The 26,666-nt window shown below is 40.1% G+C and overlaps 2 protein-coding genes across 2 annotated transcripts; one reads left to right on the top strand and one right to left on the bottom strand.

Moving 5' to 3' along the window:
• The first annotated feature begins 13,391 nt into the window (after positions 1-13,391).
• Positions 13,392-14,339, top strand: LOC122893726 (olfactory receptor 4E1). Its single transcript, XM_044230948.1, has one exon. It carries the CDS (start codon positions 13,392-13,394, stop codon positions 14,337-14,339), a length of 948 nt encoding a protein of 315 aa, XP_044086883.1.
• Positions 14,340-18,131: 3,792 nt separating this feature from the next.
• Positions 18,132-19,058, bottom strand: LOC122893723 (olfactory receptor 1509). Its single transcript, XM_044230943.1, has one exon. It carries the CDS (start codon positions 19,056-19,058, stop codon positions 18,132-18,134), a length of 927 nt encoding a protein of 308 aa, XP_044086878.1.
• Positions 19,059-26,666: the final 7,608 nt, after the last annotated feature.

Genomic DNA, 26,666 nt, shown 5'->3' with positions numbered 1-26,666 from the left:
GAAGTCATTTTCCTGCACTGCCTGGAAATATACAGAAAGTATTGTTTCAGAGCACCTGGGTGGCTCAGTTGGTTAAGCCTCCGACTCATGATTTGGACTCAGGTCATTAACTCAGGGTTGTGGTATCAAGCCCAGCATTGGGCATTGCACTCAATGCAGAGTCTGCTTGAGAGTCTCTCTCCCCTCTCCCTCTGCATACCTCCCTGCCACTCACTCTCTAATAAATACGTAATATCTTCAAATTAATAAAATAAGTTACTTAAGAGGCAGCCTATGCAAGAAGGACATTCAAACCCTCTTCTGTTCCCCTGAAAGCAGGAAATAAACCCCTCATGTGAAAGATACCCTCCCCATTCCAGGAAGTGAAGAAATACCCTTATCACAAGAGATAGGAAATTAAGAGCCAAGAAAACTCTATAAACACTCCAGTTCTTTTTTACTAATTTACTACCCCAGCCCAAATTCTATTTAGAATTCATTACTAAGTGAAGCTCCCAAAGTTAAGTTTTCTATGTCCTGTCAATTCCTCTCAGATTTATTGTCCCTTTGTCTAAAAAGTATAAAAATTGCCTGCTTTGGTTATTTCTTTTTTTTTCTAAGATTTTTATTTATTTGACAGAGAGAGAAACAGTGAGACAGGGAACACAAGCAGTGGGAATGGGAGAGAGAGAAGCAGGCTTTCCATCCAGCAGAGGGTTCCAAACCAGGACCTTGGGATCATGACCTGAGCTAAAGGCAGACACTTAACAACTGAGCCACCCAGGTGTCCCAGCTTTGGTTATTTCTTAGGTCTGAATTTCCCATGAACTAGTAATAAAACTTTGGGCTTTTTCTCCTGTACATTTCATTCTTAGACCAGCCAGAAAACCCTGGGTATAGAGGGAAAATTTTTCCTTCCCTTCAACATATAATCTCTTCTAAGTTTTTGACAGTTTCCATAATGTGTTAGTTTCTGATTGCTGCTGTAATGAATGACCTCAAATTCAATGCCTTAAAGCAACACAAATTTAATATCTTACAATTCTGTAAATCAGAAGTCTGAAATGGGTTTCATGAGGCTAAAACCAAGATGGCGATAGGGCTACATCCTTCTGGAAACTCTTTTTTTTTTTTTTAATGTTTTATTTATTCGACAGAGAGAGAGATCTCAAGTAGGCAGAGAAGCAGGCAAAGAGAGAGGGGGAATCAGGCTCCCCACTGAGCAGAAAGTCCGATGTGGGGCTCCATCCCAGGACCCTGAGATCATAACCTGAGCCAAAGGCAGAGGCTTAATCCACTGAGCCACTCATGTGCCTTCTGGAAACTCTTGAAGAAAATCTGTTTGCTTGACTTTTCTAACTTCTGGAATGAATGTAGCCTACAATTCTTGGCCTGTGACCCCTAACCAGCAATCCCATCATTCTTACCTCTGCCTCTATGGTCACCAATCCTTCTTGAACTCTGCTTCTCCTGCCTCCCTGTTTCACTCAGGAAGACCCCTGTGATTATTTTGGACCCACCCAGATATTCCAGGAGAATTTCCCCACCTCCAGGTCTATAACCTAATCACATCAGCAAAGTCCCTTTTGCCATGCAATCTAGCATATTCAGTTTCCCCAGATTCCAGCATGAGTATCTTTGCGGGGGATTATTCTGCCCACCATACATGACATTAACAAGTTCTTTCTTATCAATCAGAATAAAACCCAAAGTAACAGTTTTCTTCACTGTCTCCAAGACATTCTTTACAATAAAACTCAATGAGTCAAAATTGGTCAAATGTCTTCTCAGTCAGGATGATTTCAGTTATAGGGAACAGAAATCTTAACTCAAATGGAGGGGGATTTATTGACACACAAAACTTAAATATGGCTGGAAGAGAAGCAGGTTTCAGGGAAAGTTGAATACAATAAAGGTCAATGACTAGACTTACTGCCTTAGGTCAATCAGGCCTATAACTGGAGTAGGGGAATGGGACCAATCAATCTGTCCATCTATCCCAAGCTTCATGATGCAGCACAATAGAGAGGAGTAATTGGAAGGGGTCCTGATTCAAATGCAAGGGAATTGTCAGAGGTGTCTTATTTCAGTCTGTCTTTTGATTCAATAGCCAAGAAAGAGGTGACCTGTGGGTCTAAAAGCTTGTCTCAAAGCTATAGCATCAATATAAAACTCCAGTTAATTTAGTTCTGGGGTTTTCATTAAACTTAATGGTTCACCACACTGTGTAAATTCTTATAAGATAAAAATCACTCAACATTTCACAGCTACTAGCCAAACTGCCTATAAATTATTATTATTTCCCTTACACATCATTATCCATTCATGCAACACCAGCCCTACTCACCTTCCATCCTTCACCCAAAGGAGAAACCTATGACTGCTTATCTCTATTAGGGAACAAACTAGCCATACCTTCACAAAACTAGTGACTCCCTTGGTTATCCTAATTCAAAATTATTTGTTACTATTTCATATTGTTTTTAAAATATTGTTAAGGCTATACTATCTCAGTCTGGACTTCCTCATAAAATATCAACTTCTCCCAGAAATCAAATCATTTTTGATGACTAGACTTATTGCCATTGCCTGGACCTGCCTGATAACAAATGATAAAAGAATAAATATTTATACTGTGAGTAGGGATGATTTGAGGTTAGTGTATGATTTCAAAATAATTTTATTTTTGTTTATTTTTTTTTTTTAATTTGACAGACAGACATCACAAGTAGGCAGAGAGGCAGGCAGAGAGAAAGGGGGAAGCAGGCTACCCGCCAAGCAGAGAGCCTGATGCAGGGCTCAATCCCAAGACCCCAGGATCATGACCTGAGCCGAAGTCAGAGGCTTTAACCCACTGAGCCACCCAGGCGCCCCTCAAAATAATTTTAAAACAAAGAGCTTTCTTGACCTCTTTAGGGAACACTCTCAGATGGACAAAGAAGTAAAGAACTTTTAGGTATGTTGCTACTGTATAAGAAGACTGCCACAATAAAAGTGTATTTCACCAAAATGCTTCACAATATTATCCAAAATATCAGATAAATTGGCAAAGATATTTAACATGATGGAATAAGTTAAAAGGGATATCCAAGGATGTTTCCTATGCATGTTCTATATTCCAATGACATCATTCTCATAAGATTTTCAAGGTAGTATACGCACAGGGTATGAACTAAGGCCTCAAATTCCCTTTTGATCACCTCCAAATTGATTTCATATAAATGCCTACCAGTGGCCCATAACTATATTCTACTTATTGTTGTTTGTCTTCATGATAAGTTGATGCTTTTCTCGTCAAAGATCTGTGGCCCCAATTGTGGCCAAAATTTGTTTGATTTTTTTTTCTCCTATCTGGAAAATTCCAACTCATTTTTCTAGTAACACGGTCACAAATTTCACTTGCTGCATTATCAAAAAATTACAAAGCTTTAACTTTTACTCAAAATTACATGATCTTTATCACACACAAACTTCAGGAAAAGGAAAGAGAACCAAAAAAATTCTAAAACTAAAATTTATACAACTCTCAAAAAACAGTGGTCGCCAAACTGTGGAAAGAACCAAGATGCCCTTCAACGGACGAATAGATAAGGAAGATGTGGTCCATATACACTATGGAGTATTATGCCTCCATCAGAAAGGATGAATACCCAACTTTTGTAGCAACACGGATGGGACTGGAAGAGATTATGCTGAGTGAAATAAGTCAAGCAGAGAGAGTCAATTATCATATGGTTTCACTTATTTGTGGAGCATAACAAATAGCATGGAGGACATGGGGAGATAGAGAGGAGAAGGAAGTTGGGGGAAATTGGAAGGGGAGGTGAACCATGAGAGACTATGGACTCTGAAAAACAATCTGAGGGTTTTGAAGGGGCAGGGCCACTGTGGGAGGTTGGGGGAACCAGGTGGTGGATATTAGAGAGGGCACAGATTGCATGGAGCACTGGATGTGGTACAAAAAACAAGGAATACTGTTATGCTGAAAATTTTAAAAAAATTAAAAAATAAAAATAAAGCTGCTTTGTACATTCATGCACAGCAAAACAAAACAAACAAACAAACAAACAAAAAACAGTGGTACTTCCATTAGCCTTGACAGCAATGTGATCTACCTTCCCTGGGACCCACAGGCCACCTCCTTCTGACCTAATAACAGGCTACTCCATTCATTTGAAAAATCTTACTTCTACACCTAGATCTTACCCTATTTCAGATTTGTGTAACTAAATAACAGAAAATATTCATTCAACAGGTTCAAGCTACATTTCCAAAACATGCACTCCATGATCTGAAATCTGGAGATACTGTCTTCAGCAAAAGATGTCAGAGAAAACTCTCCTGGAGCTTCACTGAAAAAACTTTGCCAGAGAATGTTAACCGACACAATAGTAAAATCTTAAGCTGTTGATCCTTGGAATCACACTTCCTACCTAAAAAAGACACATCCATTTTTTCATGGTCCTGGAAATCTATTCAACTGGGTGACCTCAGATTAAGAATTCTTATAGATTGACCAGAAGCTGATGACTGCAAAAGAGAACAAAAAATTAAACAGTTTCCAACAGCACACAGCAAAATCAGATTAATTTCTGATTCTTCACCCTTTTTCTTTCCCTTATCTGAATCAGCAATTATAAGCAAAAAAGGGGGGGTATCAACTAAAACTTGAGGCCTGGCATAGAAGAAAAAATATGTACCACTAAAGAAGTCTACAGGAGGGGTGGCTGAGTGGCTTAGTCAGTTAGGCATCTTGATCTCAGCTCAGGTCTGGATCTCAGGGGTGAGTCTGAGCCCTGTATTAGGCTCCACACTGGCTGTGGATCCTACTTTAAAAAAAAAAAAGTGTAGGAGACAGCCACTTAGAGCAGGAATGCAAAGGTAATATATAGAAAAGAGGCCCAGGGTTCTACTTGCAAAATGTTAACTACAGGACATAATGAAGAGTTTGCAGGGTCAGAAAAGGATAAGAGCTTGACTCAAAAGTACCACATCTTAAAAAGATAAAGGGTCTGTAGGGTTGAACAAAAGGCTCCAAAAGGTTGTGGACTGAAATGAACAGGCAGTGTTCAGGGTGATGAGATTAGACTAGCTGGTCTCTGTTGAGTTGTGGGTAGGTAATGAGGGCTTCCTCTTGGAGTCTGATTTCTGCAGTTTTGTGAGGGCAGAATGATGGTCTCATTAGAAGCATGCAGGTTCTGTGGGTGTGGAGACTGGGACAGAAGGTCACTTTACATCATCAGATCTTTTTTTTCTTTGTTTTTTTTTTTATGATGTTAACTTAGCCACCATACAGTATGTCATTAGTTCTTGATGTAGTGTTCAGTGATTCTTTAGTTGCATGTAACAGCCAGTGTTCATCTTAACACATGCCCTCCTTAATACCCATCACCTGTCCACCCCATCCCACCCCCCCCTTCCTCTCTGAAAGCCTCAGTTTGTTTCCCAGAGTCCATAGTCTCTCATGGTTTGTCTCCCTCGCTGATTTCCACCCCTTCAGTTTTCCCTTTCTTCCCCTATGGTCCTCCGTGCTATTCCTTATGTTCCACATATGAGTGAAACCATATGATGTGTCCTTCTCGACTTGACTTACTTCACTCAGCCTAATTCCCTCCAGTTCTATCCATGTCTAGGCAAATGATGGGTATTTATCCTTTCTGATGGCTGAGTAATATTCCACTGTATATATGAACCACATTTTAACCATTCATCCATTGAAGGACATCTCAGCTTCTTCCGTAGTTTGGCTATTGTGGGCACTGCTGCTATGAACATTGGGGTGCGTGTGCCCACTCCTTTTCACTATCTGTATCTTTGTGGTAAATACATAGTAGTGCAATTGTTGGATCATAGGGTAGCTCTATTTTTAACTTTTTGAGGAAACTAAATTTTGTTTTCCAAAGTGGCTGCACCAGCTTACATTCCCACCAACAATGTTAAGAGGGTTCCCCCTTTTCCACACTCTCGCTAACACTTGTTGTTTCTTGTCTTGTTAATTTTTACCATTCTAACTGGTATAAGGTGGTATCTCAATGTGGTTTTGATTTGAATTTCCCTGATGGCTAATGATGTTGAACATGTTTTTCATGTGTCTGTTAGCCATTTGTATGTCTTCTTTGAATAAATGTCTGTTCATGTCTTCTGTCCATTTTTTGACTTGATTGTTTTTGGGGGTGTGGATTTAGAGGAGGTCTTTATAGATTTTGGATACCAGCCCTTTATCTATAATGTCATTTGCAAATATCTTCTCCCATTCTGTGTGTTGCCTATTAACTAGCCTTGTTGACTATTTCCTTTGTGGCACCACTTCAAAGATTTTCCAGTGGGTTTCTTCAAATTCTTAAAGTAGAAGTCAACTTAATCCACTGTACTATAAATTCTTTATAGGAACAAATTGTGATTCTCATGGATCTTTTTATCTGATACTACAGTAAGTATGATATTGAACATGCCCTAGATTTAGACCATTTATTGATTGCTTTTAACAGAGAGTCAGTGACCTTTCATAAGGGAGGAGCATGGCACTTTGATCTTTTGGAATAGAGAGAATGAAACTAGAAGAAGGAAACAGTCAGGAGAATCAAAAGATAACAAAATATGGGGCCCCGCGGTGGTTCAATTGATTAAGCATCTGACTTTGGTTCAGGTCACGATCCCAGGGTTCTGGGATCCAGCCCCCTGACAAGCCCTGAGTCAGGGGCTCCCTGCTCAGTGAGGGGTCTGCTTGTCCCTCTTCATATCTCATTACTCCTCTCCCCACTCATGCTCACTTGCACACACTCTCTCTCCCCCAAAAACTAAATAATTTTTTTTTCATAAAAACACCAGAAGTTTACCTATCCCAGCTCCGGTGAAAAATTTCTATGTGATTCAACAAGCAAGTCTTTTAAGTGTTGCTTCTCTCTGAAGCACAGCATCCAAGTGAAGTAACAGACTAAATATCAGAATCAGTAGCAAAAGATCTGGTTCAATTGCTCACCTAACATATAAACTCTGTGAAAATCACTCAATGCCAAGTCCAATTTTTCTATAATGCTCCCACCTCACAGGGATATTGTAAAGATCAAATAAACTAATCAGTGAGAGACAGCTTTGCAAGCTCTCAAGTGCCAGTGTAAACAATTGTTCTCATTTATTCTGCAGAGGAAAGGGGAACACACAATTTCAGTGCATGAGGGATTTCTGGGGAGGAAGAGGCTGAATGGGACATTTAAGTGGCAGTCTATATACAGTCAGAGAGGAAAGTAGTGGCCCAGTGAGAGAGGGTTACCAAGAAGAAGGGGGAAAATACAAAAACTGTAGGTTAGGTCAAAAATTAATTTAACCACCTTCATCTAATCAGTGACAGTGGCAATAGTAATTGCCCTATAATCAACTGAACATCATTTTCTATATTATCCTTGGTATATTATGCCCATGATAAAGGATCTCAATTCCAAAAATACCTGAGAATGACTACAGTCAGTATATCCCTCTTCTTGATGCATATCCTCATTGCCAAAGTGACTATATAACACAAGCTCCACAATGACCAAGTAGCAATATCTGTAAGTTCTGGAAGCTCTGAGTTTTTCAATGCTATCAAGTCTCCCCTCTTATCAATGGTAATAAATGCAACAAGAAAACTGGGGAAAAGGAGCCCAAGCCACAAGTCCTTAGAAGTAAGACTTTTTGGTAATTTCTGAAACTTTCCCCTACAACCATCTTCTCTTCTGCACACTCTTTCATGAACAGTCAGCTACAAGGCTTCCTTCTAACTCCACACCCTTGATTTCATATATCTCAATCATCCCACAAAACTATTCAATCTTGAAAGTTAAACTCAAAGTATAGGGGCACCTGACTGGCCCAGTAGGAGGAGTGTGTAGTTCTTGATCTCAGGGAGGTGAGTTTGAGCCCCATGTTGGGTGTAGAGTTTACTTGAAGAAATAAAACTTAAAAGAAAAACTCAAAGAATGATCTGTATTCTTCTACTTTGGGTTCTTCTTTCACCAGTTCAAACTACCAAGCTCTTATATCTAAACAGAGAAAGCCAAAGGGTAACTAGAGAAAGAGGTTCTAGATTTTCACTGTATACAAAACAATGAATATTGATCCCAAAGAGCTGGTTGTTACTGGGTGGGGGAGTGGCTTTTTTGTTTGATTGTTTGAATTGCATATTGCATAACTATATTAACTTTTTCTTTATTTCTTTTCAGCCTAACAGTATTCATTGTTTTTGCACCACACCCAGTGCTCCATGCAATCATGCCCTCTCTAATACCCACCACCTGGTTCCCCCAACCTCCCACCCCCGCCCCTTCAAAACCCTCAGGCTGTTTTTCAGAGTCCATAGTCTCTCATGGTTCACCTCCCCTTCCAATTGCCCTCAACTCCAATAACTATATTAACTTAAGCAACATATTCACCAAGTGCCACATGCTTGGCAAAGATTCCAAGAGTTGTAAGAAAAAAAATACCATTTTTATCTATGGCTTATGGATGAGAGGCTAGGGCCAAGAGAGGCTAAATAACTTGTCCAAATTTACACATCCAGGATGTTGGAATTTGCACTCAGACAATCTGACTCAAAAGTCCAAACACTTGACCCCTCTGGCAGAGAGCTGATTAAAATCTTAAGTCCATGGCCAATCCCTCATCTCTGTGTTTTTACATGGATTAAATAAGAAAACATGAAAGCCCCTCACCTAATAACCTAATACTTAGCACAGAACAAGCAATCACTAAGTGGTAGTTCATTTAATCATGTATAAATACATCGTAGAGATTTACATTTGGAAGACCTGCTTTCCCATTAAATTCCCTTAGTGACGATTTCAAAGTCTGTAACTTTAGTCCCTACAGAACTGACTTTTTCTAACTAATGACTAAGGCAAGCTGATGTCATTACTTAAAAGTCCCAAGGACATAAAACCTATATAATCCAGGTTTAAAAAACACCAACACTACAGCTGCCAGGCCCAGCTGCTTTCTTTTTGTACAAATTTCCTTTCAGCACTTGGTAGAATAATCCTTCTGAAGCTAGCAATATAAAACTTACACCTAGACAGTGTACTGCCAAGGAAAGAGAATGCCTCCGTCACACTGGTTCTGAACCGTCAAGTCTGTTTACAAGTCTCCTGGTAAAACTAGCATGGCCTGCAAAAGTGGTTGGTAGCAACTTTGAATCATTCTTTGCCAATACTATCCGAAAAAGTACAAAAAATATACCATTCTTACACCTCATAGACTGGAAACCAGTTGACTGGAAACCAATTACAGAAAACCTCAGGGCAGAGTTACATGCTCTACTTATTGAAAACTATGATAATAATATCGGTGCTAAGGTGTAATATTTTTGCAGAAATCCTGAAGCACTTCTGGTAAAACATCACCAAATATATTTACTGTGACTTATCACCAAAAACCGAACAAGCCCAAAGGAACTTTGAGTACTCTGGCCATCCTGATGGAAAAATCAAGGTAAATAGGGTTATATCTGCTTTGTCCAACATTAAATTTGTCTGATTAGTTAGTTCTACTGGAAAACATTTCACTATCAAACTTAACATTGAAACTACCAGACTGTGACAATTCAATTCTCTTTGGAGGGGCTGGGAGCATCGGAAACAACCCAGGGTGAGTTTTATAGACATTTTGTTTTATTCTGTTTTTGCTCTTCATTATTTTCCTCCATCTTTCTGAAATGTATGCCACAGACATTAGATTTTCTTTTTGTGCACAGTATTCTCAACATAAACTGACATCAAATTTCCACTGTAGTTGGTTGGGCACATCTCCATTTCTCAAAAGATTTTTTCCTGCAGCTCCAAAGAAACAGGAAAAAAAAAGTAATGATGATAGAACACAAGTCTTCATTTCAGACATAGTTCTCCATCTGCACAGCCTTTCCTGTGTGCGCAGGTGAAAATCTGCAGATTGATTTCCCCCCTTTTTTATTATTTTTTTAAAATTTTGTTATTTTATTTTATTGTGTTATGTTAGTCACCATAAAATGGGTATTAAGGATATTAAGATGCATGGAGCACTGGGTGTGGTACATAAACAATGAACCTTGGAACACGGCATTGATTTAAAATAAACCCCTGGCTCCATTCTTGCTCAGTTCCTCAATTTTCAATTTTGTAATCACCATTTTGGAACTTACTAAATTGAAAAGATAACAGATGTAAATCATTCAACATTCAAAATAGATTTCTGGAGGGACGCCTGGGTGGTTTAGTTGGTTAAGCCTCTGCCTTCAGCTCAGATCATGATCTCAGAGTCCTGGGATGAAGTCTCACATCAAGCTTCCTGCTCAGTAGGGAGCCTGCTTCTTCCTCTACCTGCCACTCCTCCTGCTTGCGCTCTCTCACCTTCTCTCTCTCTTGCTCTCTCTCTGGCAAACAAATGAATATAAAAAAATAGATTTCTGGGTAGCTCCATTGGTTGAGCATCCAACTCTCGGTTTCAGCTCAGGTCTTGATCTCAGGGTCGTGGGATCAAGTCCCATTTCAGTTCTGTGCTAGGTGTGGAGACCGCTTAAGATTTGCTCTCCTCCTCCCTCTGTCTCTCCCCTCCCCCCCACACTCTCTCTCTAAAATTAAACAAATCTTGAAAAACATAAAAATTAGTTTTCTAGAATAGAAGCTTTAAGTGAATAAGAAAAATTTCTAAATAATAAAGATAATCTATAACTATATTAAGATACTACAATAAATACTAATCTAAGTTCTAGACACCATGAGTTTAATTCAAATGTTCACTGAAAGACTTCTGCAACAGAAATACATTCTTTTCACATGACTCTACTTTGCTAGTTTCCTAATTTGACACTACCTTAGTCTTCCCTCTATTGATTCAGACTGTCAAAAGGGCCACTGTCAGCAGAAGACCAGCATGATGAGTAATAGGAAATACTAGAGTAGAATGAGGTAACTGGAAGCAGAAGGGAAAGAGTTCTCTAGTTCCTTTGCATAAGCAATGTGGAGTAGATTCTTTTGTCTGCAAGACAGCCTGACCTTGAAGAATGAGGGAAAGCTCTAGTAGTGATCTGTGATGGGAAGAAGGTAGCCCAGGATGATAGGACCCAAGGAACCAAGAGGGTGGCTTATATGGGTGGGCACCCCTAGAAGACTGTGCATCCAGGTAGTGGCATGAAGACAAGCGAGACAAGAGACACTCCCCATAGATACCCAGTCAGGCTGGCAGGGAAACCTAGCAGAGGAAGAGACAGGTCACCAAGACACATTCCACTTATCACATAAATGATTCAGGTCATTTATGTGATTATGCCTATCATCACATAAATGATTCAGGTCAAAGTGGTGGCAGAGAGAGCAGGGGCCAGGAATCACAAGGCCTGAGCTTCCAGATACAGCAATTATTGCAATTCTCTGGGAACTTGGGCCTGTTGCTTTACTTCTCTGTTCCTCATTTTCTCTACTTATAAAATGAAAAAAAAAAAAAAAAGATGAGGAAAGCTCTCAGATCTTTCTAAGAGCTAAGATCTTGTGGGGCACCTGGGTGGTTCAGTCAGGTAAGCATCTGCCTTCAGCTCAGGATCCTGGAATCAACTCCCAGTCGGTCTTGAGTCTGCTTCTCCTTCTGCCCCTCCTCACACTCACTCTCTCAATCTCTCTCTCTCTAATAAATAAATAAAATCTAAAAAAATGATGATAATAATAAATACATTTCTTATAAAAAATAGTGAGAACCCTCTTGCATTGTTGCAACTGGTATAGCCACTATGGAAAACAGTATGGAAGTTCCTCAGAAAACTAAAAAGAGGACTGCCCTACAATCCAGTAATTACATAACTGAGCATTTACCCCAAGAAGACAAAAACACAAATTCAAAGGGATATACACACCCCTAGGTTTGTTGTAGCATTATTTACAACAGCTAAGATACAAAAGCAGCCCAAGCATGCACTGACTGATGAATGGATAAAGAAGATATGGTGCATATATACACGATGGAATGTTACTCTGCCATGAAAAAGAATGAAATCTTGCCATATTCATCAACATGGATGGAGCTAGTAAGTCAGTCAGAGAAAGAAAGCACCAAATGATTTTACTCATACATGGAATTTAAGAAACGAAACAAATGAACACAGTGGGAAAAGAGGAGGTGGGGGGAGACAAACGAAGAAACAGATTTAACTATAGAGAATATACTGATGGTCACCAGAGGAGGGGTGGGGAGGATGGGAGAAACAGGTGATGGGGATTTAAGAGTGCACCTGTCATGATGAGCACCCGGTGAATAAAATTTTAAAAAAAAATTTTAAACAGTGGGGCCTGGGTCAAAGGGAAGCTAATTTAAAAGAAAAGGACCACTCTTGTTTGACTTGTGGGCCAGACAACAGAATTGGACTTTAGGAAGAGCTGAGGATAACCCAGTCAGGACAGGAGGTTCTTTGGCCTGGATCTTGATCTGCACCAGCAGGATGAGCTGGAGCAGAAGCCAGTTTCCCTTGCCAGAGTTTCCAAGGCTTCCAGAGTTTTCTCCAGCCTCCTCTAAAGAAATGTTTCAAACACACCCCAGCCACACTGCCTGTTCCCGGCAGCTTGGGGAAAGACCTCTGCTTTTCACTGCAGGGGTGGAAGTGGTTTGGCCAAGTGAAAACTACAGTCAACGGGCAATAGAGAAAAGTGTGCTCAAGGCCAGGATTTGTACAACTTGGAAACTGTTACTGGCTTGGAGTAGAAAAATCTTCATTTTTTTCTCCCCTAAAGATTTATGACTAAATATAAGCACTCCCCTCTCCAAGGCTGCCTTAGATCTCTCAGTGAATCATGGTTCCTGCACTATTATTCCAAAAATGTGTGTGGTGCCTACTGTGTGTCCAGCATGATTTAAGATGCTCAGTGGGTTTTTTTTTTAATTTTACTTACTTAATTATTTATTTGTCAAAGAGAGAGAGAGCACAAGCAGGCAAAGTGGCAGACAGAGGCAGAGAGAAAAGTAGGCTCCCTGCTGAGCAAGAAGCTCAATGCAGGACTCAATCACCAGATCCTGGCACCATGACCCAAGCCAAAGACAGCAGCTCAACCAAATGACCCACCCAGGTGTCCCCTGAATGGGGTATTTATTTATTTATTTATTTTATTTGACAGACAGAGATCACAGGTAGGCAGAGAGGCAGGCAGAGAGAGAGAGAGGGAAACAGGTTCCCCTCTGAGCAGAGAGCCTGATGTGGGGGCTCGATCCAGGACCCTGAGATCATGACCTGAGCCTAAGATGGAGGCTTTAACCCACTGAGCCACCCAGGTGCCCCTGAATGGGGTTTTTAAAATAAGATACTGGATCATAAGTTCTAGATGGAAGAAAAAGCAAACACAGGAGAAATTAAGTGACCAAATGATTGATGCAGGTGCTAAGTGTTATTTTTTTCCTAACTCTTGACAGAGTGTCCAACAAAGAGAATGGAAGAGGCAGATCTACTCAATCAAACCACTTCTGTGACATACATTCGGCTTAGAGGTTTATCTGTAAATCAGAAGGTGCAGATGGCTGTGTTTGCCGTGTTCCTCACTTTCTACATCCTGACACTGATTGGGAACATCCTCATTGTCGTAACTATTATCTATGACCGCCGGCTCCATACTCCTATGTATTTTTTCCTCAGTAACCTGTCTTTTATTGATGTCTGTCACTCCACGGTCACTGTCCCCAAGATGCTGATAGATACATGGTCAGAACAGAAGCTCATATCCTTTGAGGCCTGTGTCACCCAGATGTTTTTCCTGCACCTCTTTGCCTGCACTGAGATCTTTCTCCTCACTGTCATGGCCTACGATCGGTACGTGGCCATTTGCAAACCCCTGCAGTACATGACAGTGATGAACTGGAAAGTATGCGTGTTTCTGGCTGTGGCCCTCTGGACAGGGGGCACCATCCACTCCATATCGCTAACCTCCCTCACCATCAAGCTGCCCTACTGTGGTCCTGATGAGATTGACAGCTTCTTCTGCGATGTGCCTCAGGTGATAAAACTGGCCTGCACAGATACCCACATTATTGAAATCCTCATCGTCTCTAACAGTGGGCTCATCTCTGTGGTCTGTTTCGTGGTCCTCGTGGTGTCCTATGCGGTCATCCTGGTAAGCCTGAGGCAGCAGATCTCCGAAGGCAGGCGGAAAGCCTTATCCACCTGTGCAGCCCACCTCACCGTCGTCACACTCTTCCTGGGACACTGCATCTTTATATATTCCCGTCCATCCACCAGCCTCCCAGAGGACAAGGTGGTGTCTGTGTTTTTCACTGCAGTTACACCCCTGCTAAATCCCATCATCTATACTCTTAGGAATGAAGACATGAAGAATGCCTTGAACAAGTTCATGGGGAGGGTGGAGAGGAGAGGTAAAAAATGACAATGTCTAAGATCTTAGAGTCCTGGTGCTCCACATCGAAGAAATGTCTTGCAAAGAACAAGTCACCTAACATTTATCAGGATATACAACTTATAAATTGTCTTCTGGTCCAATATCTGACAATCATATCAGTAGCTATGATTTTTAGGATCTTCCATAGGCTAGAAACCGTTCTAGGCACTCTACACTTACTCCACTCTCACAGCCACTTGTGAGCTAGGTATTATGCTTATCTGCAATGATGGAACCAAAGCTCAAAGAGAGCCAACAGCATGCCCAAGGTCACCCAGCTAGGAAATACTGGAAGCAGGCTATTAAGCCAAGTGTATCAACACGAACTCATGCTACTTTCTAACAGGTAATTTTTTTTAAAGATTTTATTTATTTATTTGACAGACAGAGATTGCAAGTAGGTAAAGAGGCAGGCGGGGGGAGGGGGTGTGCGGGGAGAAGCAGGGTCCCTGCTGAGCAGAGAGCCTGATGCAGGGATCCATCCCAGGACCTTGGGATCATGACCCGACCTGAAGGCAGAGGCTTAACCCACTGAGCCACCCAGGTGCCCCCTCATGCTATTTTCATTACACCATGCCGCATCTCCCTGCTGTTGTCTTAGGGTGATAACTAACATTTAAATGAATCTTCTGATTGCTGGGCAGCACTTGACTACATCATTCACTCAGATGCTTGCCTAAATGGCTCAGCAAACACTGGTGACTCAGACCAAGTGAGTTTGCTTATGACTTCAGTGATGTAGAAAGAAGACTTTGAGTCATTGAAAATACTGATATCCTTGTCCAGGAAAATCTGCCACCAGAGCAATGGAATGGGGGTATTATTCATTTGACCAGTTTTTACCAAGCACCTATTATGTGCTAAGGACCAGGCTTACAATCACCATGCAGTTGAGTCTAGTGAAAATAGGAAACAAAAATATAAGCAAATACGTTTTAATTACAGATCATAACAAAATCTGTGGGAAAAAACGAATTGAATGCTAATAGAGAGTTTTGGAAAAGCCTGTCTTCAGAGTGGGTAGGCAAGAAGGGTCTGACAAATGACACTGAAGCTAAGATCTGAAAGCTGAAAAGGAGACACACATGAGAAAGGAAGGGTGATGAAGATTCTAGGCAGAGGAAATAGCAGGTATTGGGAAAGACCTTGGCTTGGTCCAAGGAGAGAAAGTGTAGTGTGGTTACAGCTTAGACCCTAAGGCAGAGAATGATGAGAGGTGACAGTGAAGAGGTAAAAAGAATACTTTCACATTCTCTCAAGGGTCAACAGACTTAAAAAAGGTGTCAAGATAACACAAAGGGGAAGAAAGTCTTTTTAAATGGTACTGAATCATCTAGGTAGATGGGAAACATTAATCTCAATTTCATCTCACACCATATATCAAACTAAATTTAAAATGGATCATGAACTTAACATTTAAAGCTGAACTGTAAAATTTCTAAAACAGGAAAAGAATCTTTGAGACTTCAGGGTAGGTGAAGATCTCTTACAACACAAAGGCATCAATCTTAAAAGAAGGATAAATAAGACTTAATCAAAATATAAACTTTTGTTCTTCAAAATATGTAATTCAGAAAATAAAACTGCAAGCCCCCCAATGAGGAGAAATATTGCCAAGCCATCTGTCCAACTGTTCATCTGTCCAATTTTGTATCCAGAATATACAAAGAATACTTTGTTTACTCTTACTACACAGTGACAAGAAGACAAAAACCAATCATAATAAATGAGCAAAACACTTGGACACATCACAACACAAGCTCTATGAAAGGATAATAAACTAATTAAAAGATTCTCAGCATCATCATTAATTAGGAAAATGAAGAGTAAACCACACACTCACTAGAAGACCTAAAATTAAATACTGACAATACCAATTATTGGATGTTAAACTCATACTACTGATGAGAGTATAAAATCATACAACCACTTTGGGGGGCGCCTGGCTGGTTCAATCAGGGAAGCATGAGACTCTGCATCTCAGGGTCATGAGTTTAAACCCCACAGCAGAGGCAGAGTTTACATAAACATAAATAACTTCAAAAAAAATCATACAACCACTTTGAAAACCAGTCTTTTAGTTTTAAAGCTAAACATACACTTGCTATGTGATCCAAAAATTCTACTCCTAGATATTTATCCAGGAGAAATGAAGTCATGTAGTCAAAATAACCTATTAGTAAGCATTTATATCTACTTTATTCATAACTGTCAAAAATAGAAAACACCCAAATGCCCATCAGTAAATGACTGAATCAGCAAGTGTGATAGACCCATACCATGAGATAGTTTCAACAATACGAAGAAACAAACTGCTCATACCCACAAAAGACATTGGTTCATATCAGAAATAGCATGCAGAACTAAAGAAGTCAGGTACTGAAAAGTTCATATTGTATGATTCAATTTATAAGAAGCTCTAAGAAAGACAATCTAATTCATAGTGACAAAAATCAGATCCGTGAATGCTTGGTTGAAGATAGAGGAATTGGCCGGGAAAGGACCAAAGAAACTCTCTGGGGTGATGGAAATGTCCTATATCTTGCTGAAGAGATGGTTACGTGGGTGTATACATACCTTCGTCAAAATTTCTCAGGTTGTCTAATTAAAACACATGCATTTTATGTAACTAAATTTTATATCAATAAAGTTTATTTTAAAGTAAGTTCTTTATATATCTCTACCTTGATTTTATCAAAGTATTATGAAACCCAACTTTTGTAGCAACATGGACGGGACTGGAAGAGATTATGCTGAGTGAAATAAGTCAAGCAGAGAGAGTCAATTATCATATGGTTTCACTTATTTGTGGAGCATAACAAATAGCATGGAGGACAAGGGACGTTAGAGAGGAGTAGGGAATTTGGGTAAATTGGAAGGGGAGGTGAACCATGAGAGACTATGGACTCTGAAAAACAGTCTGAGGGGTTTGAAGTGGCGGGGGTGGTGGGAGGTTGGGGTACCAGGTGGTGGGTATTATAGAGGGCACGGCTTGCATGGAGCACTGGGTGTGGTGAAAAAATAATGAATAATGTTTTTCTGAAAATAAATAAATTGGAAAAAAATTTAAAAATTAAAAAACAAAAAAAAGTATTATGAAACATACAAAATAGATCTAGGAATAAGGAGAGAATCACTTTCAAAGTAACAATTTAATTCACTATAAATCAGTGATGGCTTAAGTAAACACCTTGAATCTATATTTGAAAGCAAGATTAAAAGCACTTTAATTTATAGAATATAAGAGTGATACATTGCCTCCCAGAGGCAATAATCCACAGAATCCACAAATCAAGAAAATATGTTCTCTCACAACTAACTGTTCTTGAAACTCAGTCCATGCCCCAAATTATGTTCTCTTACTAGAGAAACCAGAATCCTTCTTTAAAGTTTCCTAGATTCTTTATTTTTTAAGATTTTATTTATTTATTTGAAAGAGTGAGAGACAGCATGAGCAGGGAAAGGGGTAGAGGGAGAGGGAGACTCTCCTTTGAACAGGGAGCTGGACTCGGGGCTCCATTCCAAGACTTCAGGATCATGACCTGAACTGAAGGCAGACACTTAACCAACTGAGCCACCCAAAAACCCCCAGATTCTTTTTCCTTTAGGTTCCATCATGATTGTTTCCCTTACAGAAGTAATACTCAGTAAGTCCTCTTTATAAAGAATCGTGCCTTGCTCAGTGTCATTCTACCTACTGACTGTTTTTTACTTCTACTGACCCATTAAAGATATGGCCATAATTATACTTGTGATTCCAAATCAATCATGTACCTGACTTCATGAAAAAACCTGTTTCTGTCTGAGATGCTTGATGGCATTTTTTACCTCCTCATTCCTCAAGGTGTAAATGAGGGGATTTAGCAAAGGGGTGACCACCGTGTAGAAGACAGATACCACCTTGTCCACAGAGAAGCTGCTGTCTGGCCGAGTGTAGAGAAAGATACATGGTCCAAAGAAGAAGGCAACCACCATGAAGTGGGCTGAGCAGGTAGACAGGGCTTTCCGGCGCCCTTCAGCTGACTGTTTTCTAAGAGAAACCAGGATGACTATGTAAGAGGTAACCAAAGCCAGGAAACAGGTGAGGGAGATGGTTCCACTATTAGACACAATAAGCATTCCTGTGAGGTATGTATCTGTACACGCCAGCTTGATGACAGGTGGCACATCGCAGAAGTAGCTATCAATAATGTTGGGGCCGCAGTAAGGTAGACGAGTGGTGAGGAAGGTCTGCACCAGAGAGTGAATAGTACCCCCCAACCAGAGAGCAAAAACAAGCTGTACACAGACCCTGATGTTCATCACACTGGAATAGTGCAGCGGAGCACAGATGGCTACATAACGATCATAAGCCATTATGGTCAGTAGAAAGATCTCAGCACAAGCAAACAGATGTAGAAAGAAGAGCTGTGCAATGCAATTATCAAAGGAAATCGTCTTTCTCTCCAAAAGCAAGCCCTCTAGCATCTTGGGCACCGTGACGGACGAGTGGCAGAGGTCAATAAAGGACAGATTGCTCAGGAAGAAGTACATGGGGGTATGAAGATGCAGAGTAAAAACTATAGTAACTATGATGAGAGCATTCCCCAAAAGGGTTAGTACATATGCAATGGAGAATGTCACAAAAAGTAGTATCTCCAGCACCCAGTTCTCAGTGAGTCCCAAGAAGACAAATTCAGTCACTCTTGTGTGATTTAGACCATCCATCCAATGAGTTTCTAAAGGACCTTGTAGGGAAGGAAAAAAAACATGAAAGCTAATTTAGCTTTAATATTACAAGACTAGAACTCGTTGAAGTGACTCTACATTCCTATATGAATTGTTTGTTTATTATCGGGGCATATGAAATAGAAGAACAACCTAATAGTGATTGGTACAATATACCCATTATGCATCAGGAGCCATTCCCAGTCCTTTATATACACCATTCTATTAAAAACAACTGCACCATGGCATAGGCATTATTGTTCCTGGCTTACAGATGAGCTACATGAATCTCACAAGAATTAATAAGTTGCCAAAAGTCTTAGCCACTAGTTAACTGGCTTTTTTCATTTCGGTCTAACCCACAGATAACACCAAATTAATCTTCCCAAATTGACTCCCAACTAAAGTCATTCACCATTTCTTTTATTTTCCCCCAAGATTTATTTATTTATTTATTTGACAGACAGAGATCACAGGTAGGAGGAGACAGGCAGAGAGAGGAGAAAGCAGGCTCCCTGCTGAGCAGAGAGCCTGATGCAGGGCTTGATCCCAGGACCCTGAGATCATGACCTGAGCCAAAGGCAGAGGCTTAACACACTGAGCCACCCAGGCGCCCCAGTCATTCACCATTTCACTCTTCTTTCTATCAGATTAAATGTACATCCAAAGCCTACAACAGACTAATCCATGTTTATTTTTCCAGTCTGGAATCCTCCTTTTTCCATACATATTCTTTTCTTCAGGCAAGCCGGTTACTATATTTCTGCCATGTTACCCCACCTTTAAGAAAACTTTGCTGAGGAGCACCTGGGTGGTTCAGTGGGTTAAGCCTCTGCCTTCAGCTCAGGTCATGATCTCAGGGTCCTGGGATAGAGCCCTGCATTCGGCTCTCTGCTCAGCAGGGAGCCTTCTTCCTCCTCTCTCTCTGCCTACTTGTGATTTCTGTCTGTCAAATAAATAAAATCTTAAAAAAAAAAAACTTTGCTGATACAATCAAATCCTATCTCTTCTCTTTCATAACTATTTTATGGTACTGAACTATGAAAGAAAATAAGACTTTTCTTTCTATTTTCCATTAAATTGAAATTTTTCTAAAAAGCAATAACTATAGGTGTCAAATCCTATTACTATTCTTTCATACCTATTTTATGGTACTGAACTATAAAAAAGAGACATTTCTTCCTGTTTTTCATTAAATCACAATCTTCTTAAAAAGCAGTAACTACAGGAGATGCCTGGGTGTCTCCGTCGGTTAAGTGTATGACTCTTGGTTTTGGCTCACATCGTGATCTCAGGGTGGTGATATCAAGCCTAGAGTAGGGCTCCATGCTCAGCGGAGATTCTGTCTGAAGATTCTCTCCCTCTGCCTCTCCCCTTCCCCCAACCAGAGCATGTGCATGCACTCTCTCTCTTTCTCTCTCTCTCTCAAAAAAATAAATATTTTTTTAAAAAAAAGAAATTTAACTTTTAAAATTCTATACTATGATTTGTCCTCTAAGAAATATTATTGTATAAACACTAATTATTTTGTCCCTAATATTTTTTAAGATTTGAGAATGAGAGAGAGAGAAAAAAACATGAGTGGCGGGAGATGCAGAGGGAGAATGAGAAAGAATCTTCAAGCTGATTCCCCACGATGGCAGAGCCCGATGCAGGGCTTGATCCTAAAACCTGGACGTCATGACCTGAGCAAAATCCAGAGTCAGCAACTTCACCACCTGAGACACCCAGGTACCCCTGTCCCTGAATTTCTATGCTGATTCATTAGTCTACAACTCTAACAAGAGTTTAGGAAATAATTACCACAACCACAAAAATTATTTATATTCTTGATCCAATTATTCACTTGCAGGAGTCTCCTAAGCATCTAAACTATCAAAAAGCTAAATGCAAGAAAATACTAATTACAGCATTATTTAAAACAACAGTCATGGGATTTTTTTTTTTTTTGAAGCTTGAATAAATATAGTGGAAGCTGAAAAGAATTACATGCACCCTTTAGGAATGGAGGTGACAAAGGATTGCCAATATGAAAAAATATTCAAATCTCATGAAGAATAAAAGAGGAGATAAAACTTGTTTATGCATTCTCAACAATTTAAAATATATATGGTGCCATACAAATTATCAAAATGCAAATAGAACGCTAGAAAAAAAATATTGAAACATATATGATCAAAAAAAGGATAACATTCTTATTACTTAAAGGGCTCTTAAGATACAATAAGAAAGGACAGATGATCATTAAATATGGACAAGAAAGTATGAAAGGGCAAGTCGCAGAAAAAGAAACAAAAATGATAAATAAGTATGAATAAAAAGACTCTCAGCTTCAGTAGTGGGTTAAAAAAATGTTTTTGTCTCTCTTCAGATTGACAAAGGTATAAGAAACTGAGCATTTTATAGACTGCTACTGGAGGTAGATATTATTAAGACCTTTTTGGAAAATGATCTGATAGCACCTATCATAATTCTAATGCCCCAACTCTAACCAAGAAGCCCACTTCTAGGGCTGTATTTCATAGAAATAAAGGAATCCATAATTAAGGATGAATGTTTACTGAAGCATTTTTAGCAAAACAAGGAACTGGAAATAAATTGGATGTTTATTAATAGAGAAATAATACATTCTAATACAGTCATGACTTAGAACATTATGCATCCATGAATAAGAATGAATTGCATCTGTGCATACAAATTTAAAGCAGTGGTTGCCAATATGGCTGCACGTTAGAACCGTCTAGGGAGGGGAGGCATAAATTCTGCTGCCCAGCTTCACCTAAGACAATTAACTCAGAATCTTTGGGGGTTGGACCCATCAGTACTTTTAAAGCTCTTTGGCATTTCCAACATAGAGCCAACGTAGCAAACTATTAACTTCAAGGAATGTCAACCATATATTGTTAAGTGAAAAAAGTACATTATGAATATATTATGAACCAGGAAGGAAGGGAGGGAGGGAGAGAGGAAGGAAGGAAAGGAATCAGGAAATAAATAACAAACAAAACAACAGAGGAAGGAGGGAATCAAAAGAGATTTCTCTGTGTGTGTGTGTGTGCTTATGTTCAAACATACATATATACATATTCATGAATTATGTGTGTGGTATTTATTCCCGAGGGATAGAAGATAAGTGTGGAAGAATACACAGTATTTCAATATTAGTTACCTGTGGAAGTATAAAATTGAAAAAAATTGCAAGATTGTATTAATTTTTACATTATACTTCATAATTGTTTAAGTTTAATAAGCATGGGTTACTTTGTTTTAAAAAACAAAGCATTAAAAGCATGCATATGGGGGGAAAAAGGAAAGGAAATGAAAATGCTGACTTCATGGGACTATGAGTACATTTTTCCTTCTCCACATCTAACAGTGTGTAATCTGGTTAAATGCTTTATAAGGCAGTATTGTTAAAATGGGAAGGATCTTTCCCAGAAACTGTTGGTCAGCAATGCATTGGTAGCAGAGAATCAAGAGCTATTTTGCTTTCAGCTAGGAAGATAAGGGCAGAGGCTCTTCATAAGAGCACAGGCAGTGAATTCAAACAACTATGACCTTTAGCCTTCACCTTCTGAAGCCTCAGTTTTCTGAGCTATAAAAAAGGAACTAGATGCATCTCTTATACATGATTCGATGTAGCAAATATTCAGGTTCTTTTCCTGTTGAAAAGATTAAGAGAGACACAAGAGGATGGGAAGAATGCCTGGGTTTGTTAGGGGTTCTGGGGCACAGAAGATTGTTGTTAAATCTGAAACTCATATACACATTTTACTTGAGAAGAATCTATTGAGTAGCACTGAATCTTGGGCCTAGCTGAAATTCACAAAGCCAGGATAATTCCCTTGAGGTCCTAGGCTGTTTCCAGGGGCAACAGATAGTAGCTGGTACATTTTCAGTACCAGAGGAATCTACACTGTGTTAGGGAAAACAGTTTTTGCTCTGGTTTTTAAAAGAGGTGGGTTAATGGGGTGCCTAGCTGGCTCAGTTGGTAGAGCATGTGATTCTTGATCTTGGGATCATGAGTTTTGAGCCCTATGTTAGGTGCGGAGATTAATTAAAAACAAAATCTTTTTCCTCGCTCATGCTCTCTCTCACACTCTCTCTCTCAAATAAATAAATAAAATCTTTAAAAACAAAATCTTTTTAAAAAAATAAAATAGGGGCACCTGGGTGGCTCAGTCATTTAAGCTTCTGCCTTTGGCTCAGGTTGTGATCCCAGATCATCACTCAGTGGGGAGTCCGCTTCTCCTCCTACCTCTGCTCCTCCTCCCTGTTCATTCTCTCTCTCTCTCTCTCTCATAAATAAATAAAAATCTTTTAAACAAATAAAATAAAATAAATAAAAAGAAGTTGGTTGAGATTTTAACTCCATGATTGGGTCTTGCCTCAAATATCACCTCAGCATGGAGGTCCTCCTGGTGATTATACCAAGAACACTCCCCAATAGCACAGTAGCTTAGGTACATCTTCTTTGTAGCACTTAGAAACACCTGCAATCTTCTGAATGATTAACATCTATGTTTATCGGCTGCTTTTCCAAATATTAATCCTTTGAGGGCAAGGACTAGATCTGCATGTTTACTTCTACACACCCAAAACTTGGGGTCAGCTGTGAATGAGATCCCCAAACCCAGCCCATGCTATATTGAGCACTTAGGACTAAGACTCCCACACCCCAAAACTATAAAGCCCCTCAGGAAATGGACTCTGGGGCGCCTGGGTGGCTCAGTGGGTTGAGCCGCTGCCTTCGGGCGCAGGTCATGATCTCAGGGTCCTGGCACCCAAAGAGCATCCTTTTTAAACTCACAACTGAATGTATCAAGATTTAAGCCATGAATTAAACTTTTATTTCTCATTTGGGCTTTTATCTTTTGTTTGTTTTTTTTTTTTAAGTGGGCTCCATGCCCCATGTGGGGCTTGAACTTAGGACCCTGAGATCATGACCTGAGCCAAGACCAAAAGTCAGACATTCAACTGACTACACCACCCCAGGTGCCCTAGCAAAAAAATATTTTAAAAGTAACATTGTAGGGGTGCCTGGGTGGCTCAGTGGGTTAAGCCGCTGCCTTCGGCTCAGGTCATGATTTCAGGGTCCTGGGCTCGAGTCCCGCGTTGAGCTCTCTGCTCAGCGGCGAGCCTGCTTCCTCCTCTCTCTCTCTCTGCCTGCCTCTCTGCCTACTTGTGATCTCTCTCTGTCAAATGAATAAATAAAATCTTTTAAAAAAAAAAAGTAACATTGTATATGATGAGCATGAAAAGTCTCAAAATTTGGGGGGAAGGTGATTTGTGCATTAAAATAATTACCCAGGTATTTAAGGAAATGAGTAGAATCTTATCTACTATGGGGTAATTGAATCAAGTGAGCAGAATCCCTACTAGACATCAATATCGTGTATATTAATGTGTACTGTGTACACTGAAATTCTTCATAAAGGACTGAAGAACCTTGAGAATCTGTCTCTTTCTGCCATTTGCCCTTTCCTTTCACCTTTCACCCAAGGACTCTATAATCCGTGCAGCAGCTTCACAAAGGAGACAGTAACAATTTTCCCCTTTTGGAAATCACTGCTCTGAAGAGTACAACAATTTGCTGGGGATCACATGTGATGAGCAGCAGAGTTTAATCCTTTACCACCTGACTCCCCAGTTTCAACCTCGTCATCCCTGCCATTTCCTCTGAGATATCCCAAACCCCATCTTTCTCTGTCTCTTCTCTGTCTCCATCTGACTGCTGTTTCAGCACTGCAGGCTCAGACCTTGGCACAGACACACAGCGAAGCCTCCTTCTGCCAAGAGGAACCTGAGTTTTTATCCTACATTCTTATTGTATGATCCTTACATCTTCATTTCAGCCTTAAGTCAATTTGATCTTGAGCTGCCAAGATCTTTTAAGAGAGAACTGCCTGATTGTGTCAAAGGAATGCCAGGGGCTTCAACCCGAAAGAGGAGACAAGGGAGAAGCTCCTGGGGGCACATGAACTTTTCCAGCTTTATTTCTCAGAAAGAGAGACTACGGTTAAGTTTCAGAGATTCTTTATGGCTTGTCCTGCGTTTGCACCGCAGGACTGGAGTTCTGCTCCAGGTCTCTGGCCCTCAGATTTTTTTCACTACTCGGCAGTGGCCTCTAGAGGGCTCAGGTAGAGTAACTCCTAAATCTCTTTATATTGTATTTAGCTTCTTTTTTCAAGATTCTGCTCTTCACAGTAAGTCGTTTTGTTTTGTTTTGTTTTTTAAGATTTTATTCTTCAGGGTTGCCTGGATGACGCATTTCAACTCTTCATTTTGGCTCAAGTTGTGATCTCAGGATTGTGAGATCGAGACCCCCCCCCTTTCTCTCTCTCAGTTGAATAAATTTTTTTTTTAAAGATTTAATTCTTCATTGTATATTATGGTATTATCTACCTGGCTGCCAACCAAAACAGATGGAGAAAGAAAGCTTTTCTGAGGCTCTTAAGTTTTGTTTTTTGTTTTTTTTTAAGGGTGGTGGGGCAGAGGGGCAGAGGGAGAGAGAGAGAATCCTTTTTTTTTTTTTTTTAAGACTTTGTTTATTTAGTTGACGAGACAGAGTGAGAGAAGGAACACAAGCAGATGGAGTAGGGGGAGGGAGAAGCTGGGCTCCCACCAAGCAGGGAGCCCGATGCAGGGCTTGATCCCAAGACCCTGCGATCATGACCTGAGCAGAAGGCAGCCGCTTAACAGCTGAGCCACCCAGACACCCTGAGAGAGAGAATCTTAAGTAAACTCCACACCCAGGGTGGAGCCTGATGTGGGGCTAAAGCTCACAACCCTGAGAACCAGACCTGAGTTGAGATCAAGAGTCAAATGCTGAACCAACTGAATCACCCGGGCACTCCTACTCTGAGGATTTTAAAGGTGAGGATTATTTAAAGTAAGAACCAAATGGTATCCTCTTCTCTTCATCCGAGAAAGCACTCAACAGCACCTCCTGCATATATTGCAGGGATGCAGTCCTGGTGAATTATGTCTTAGAGAGTTACACTAGATTGGGAAGCCCCAGGCAGCAGCTGTACTCTTCCATGTACTCTTTCATTTCTTCTCCAGAACAGCCCAAATCTAAGCTCCATGTTGACTTTCAAGGCATAAGAAAGACAAGCTTTCTCTGATGGTCATAAAGACTCCCTTGCTTCCACAAACAAGCAAAGACTGAATGATCATCTGCCACTAGAAGAGACTTCTTCTTTCTTTGAGAGAGTGTATCAACATTCATTCCGCAAACATTTGTGAATGCCTAGCAGGCATTGTGCTAGTCATGATCTTGATCCCTTCCAACCCAGAACTCCATAATTCTATGACTTTTTTGGTGACTAGAAAGAAGGAACAGGTGCTGTGGCAAAACCTAAAAGGTGATAAGTAATAATCCTAGACATTTTGAGCAATCTTAGAGGGTGTGTCTATTTGTAGCATGTTGGGAGTATGGAGGTGCAGAAAGCAACACACTGAAGAAGTATACTGAGTTCTGAGACAGAAGACAGGTTAGAATTATTCTTATAAATTAAAAGGCCTTCTATTGAATGCATAAATACTACACACTTAAGCAACCTATCAGACAAGTGGTTGAGAATGGGTCTTGTTCGGTAAGTACCA

The sequence above is a fragment of the Neovison vison genome, chromosome 13 (genome assembly GCF_020171115.1).
Source record: "Neovison vison isolate M4711 chromosome 13, ASM_NN_V1, whole genome shotgun sequence".
Classification (NCBI taxonomy): Eukaryota; Metazoa; Chordata; class Mammalia; order Carnivora; family Mustelidae; genus Neogale; species Neogale vison.
The sequence above is the reverse complement of the archived record's forward strand: the minus strand, read 5'-3'. Positions and strand labels throughout refer to the sequence as shown.

What these genes read in the sequence shown, in the direction of transcription:
- LOC122893723 (XM_044230943.1), bottom strand. Translation starts at nt 19,058, where the DNA reads ATGGATGGTCTAAATCACACAAGAGTGACTGAATTTGTCTTCTTGGGA.
- LOC122893726 (XM_044230948.1), top strand. Translation starts at nt 13,392, where the DNA reads ATGGAAGAGGCAGATCTACTCAATCAAACCACTTCTGTGACATACATT.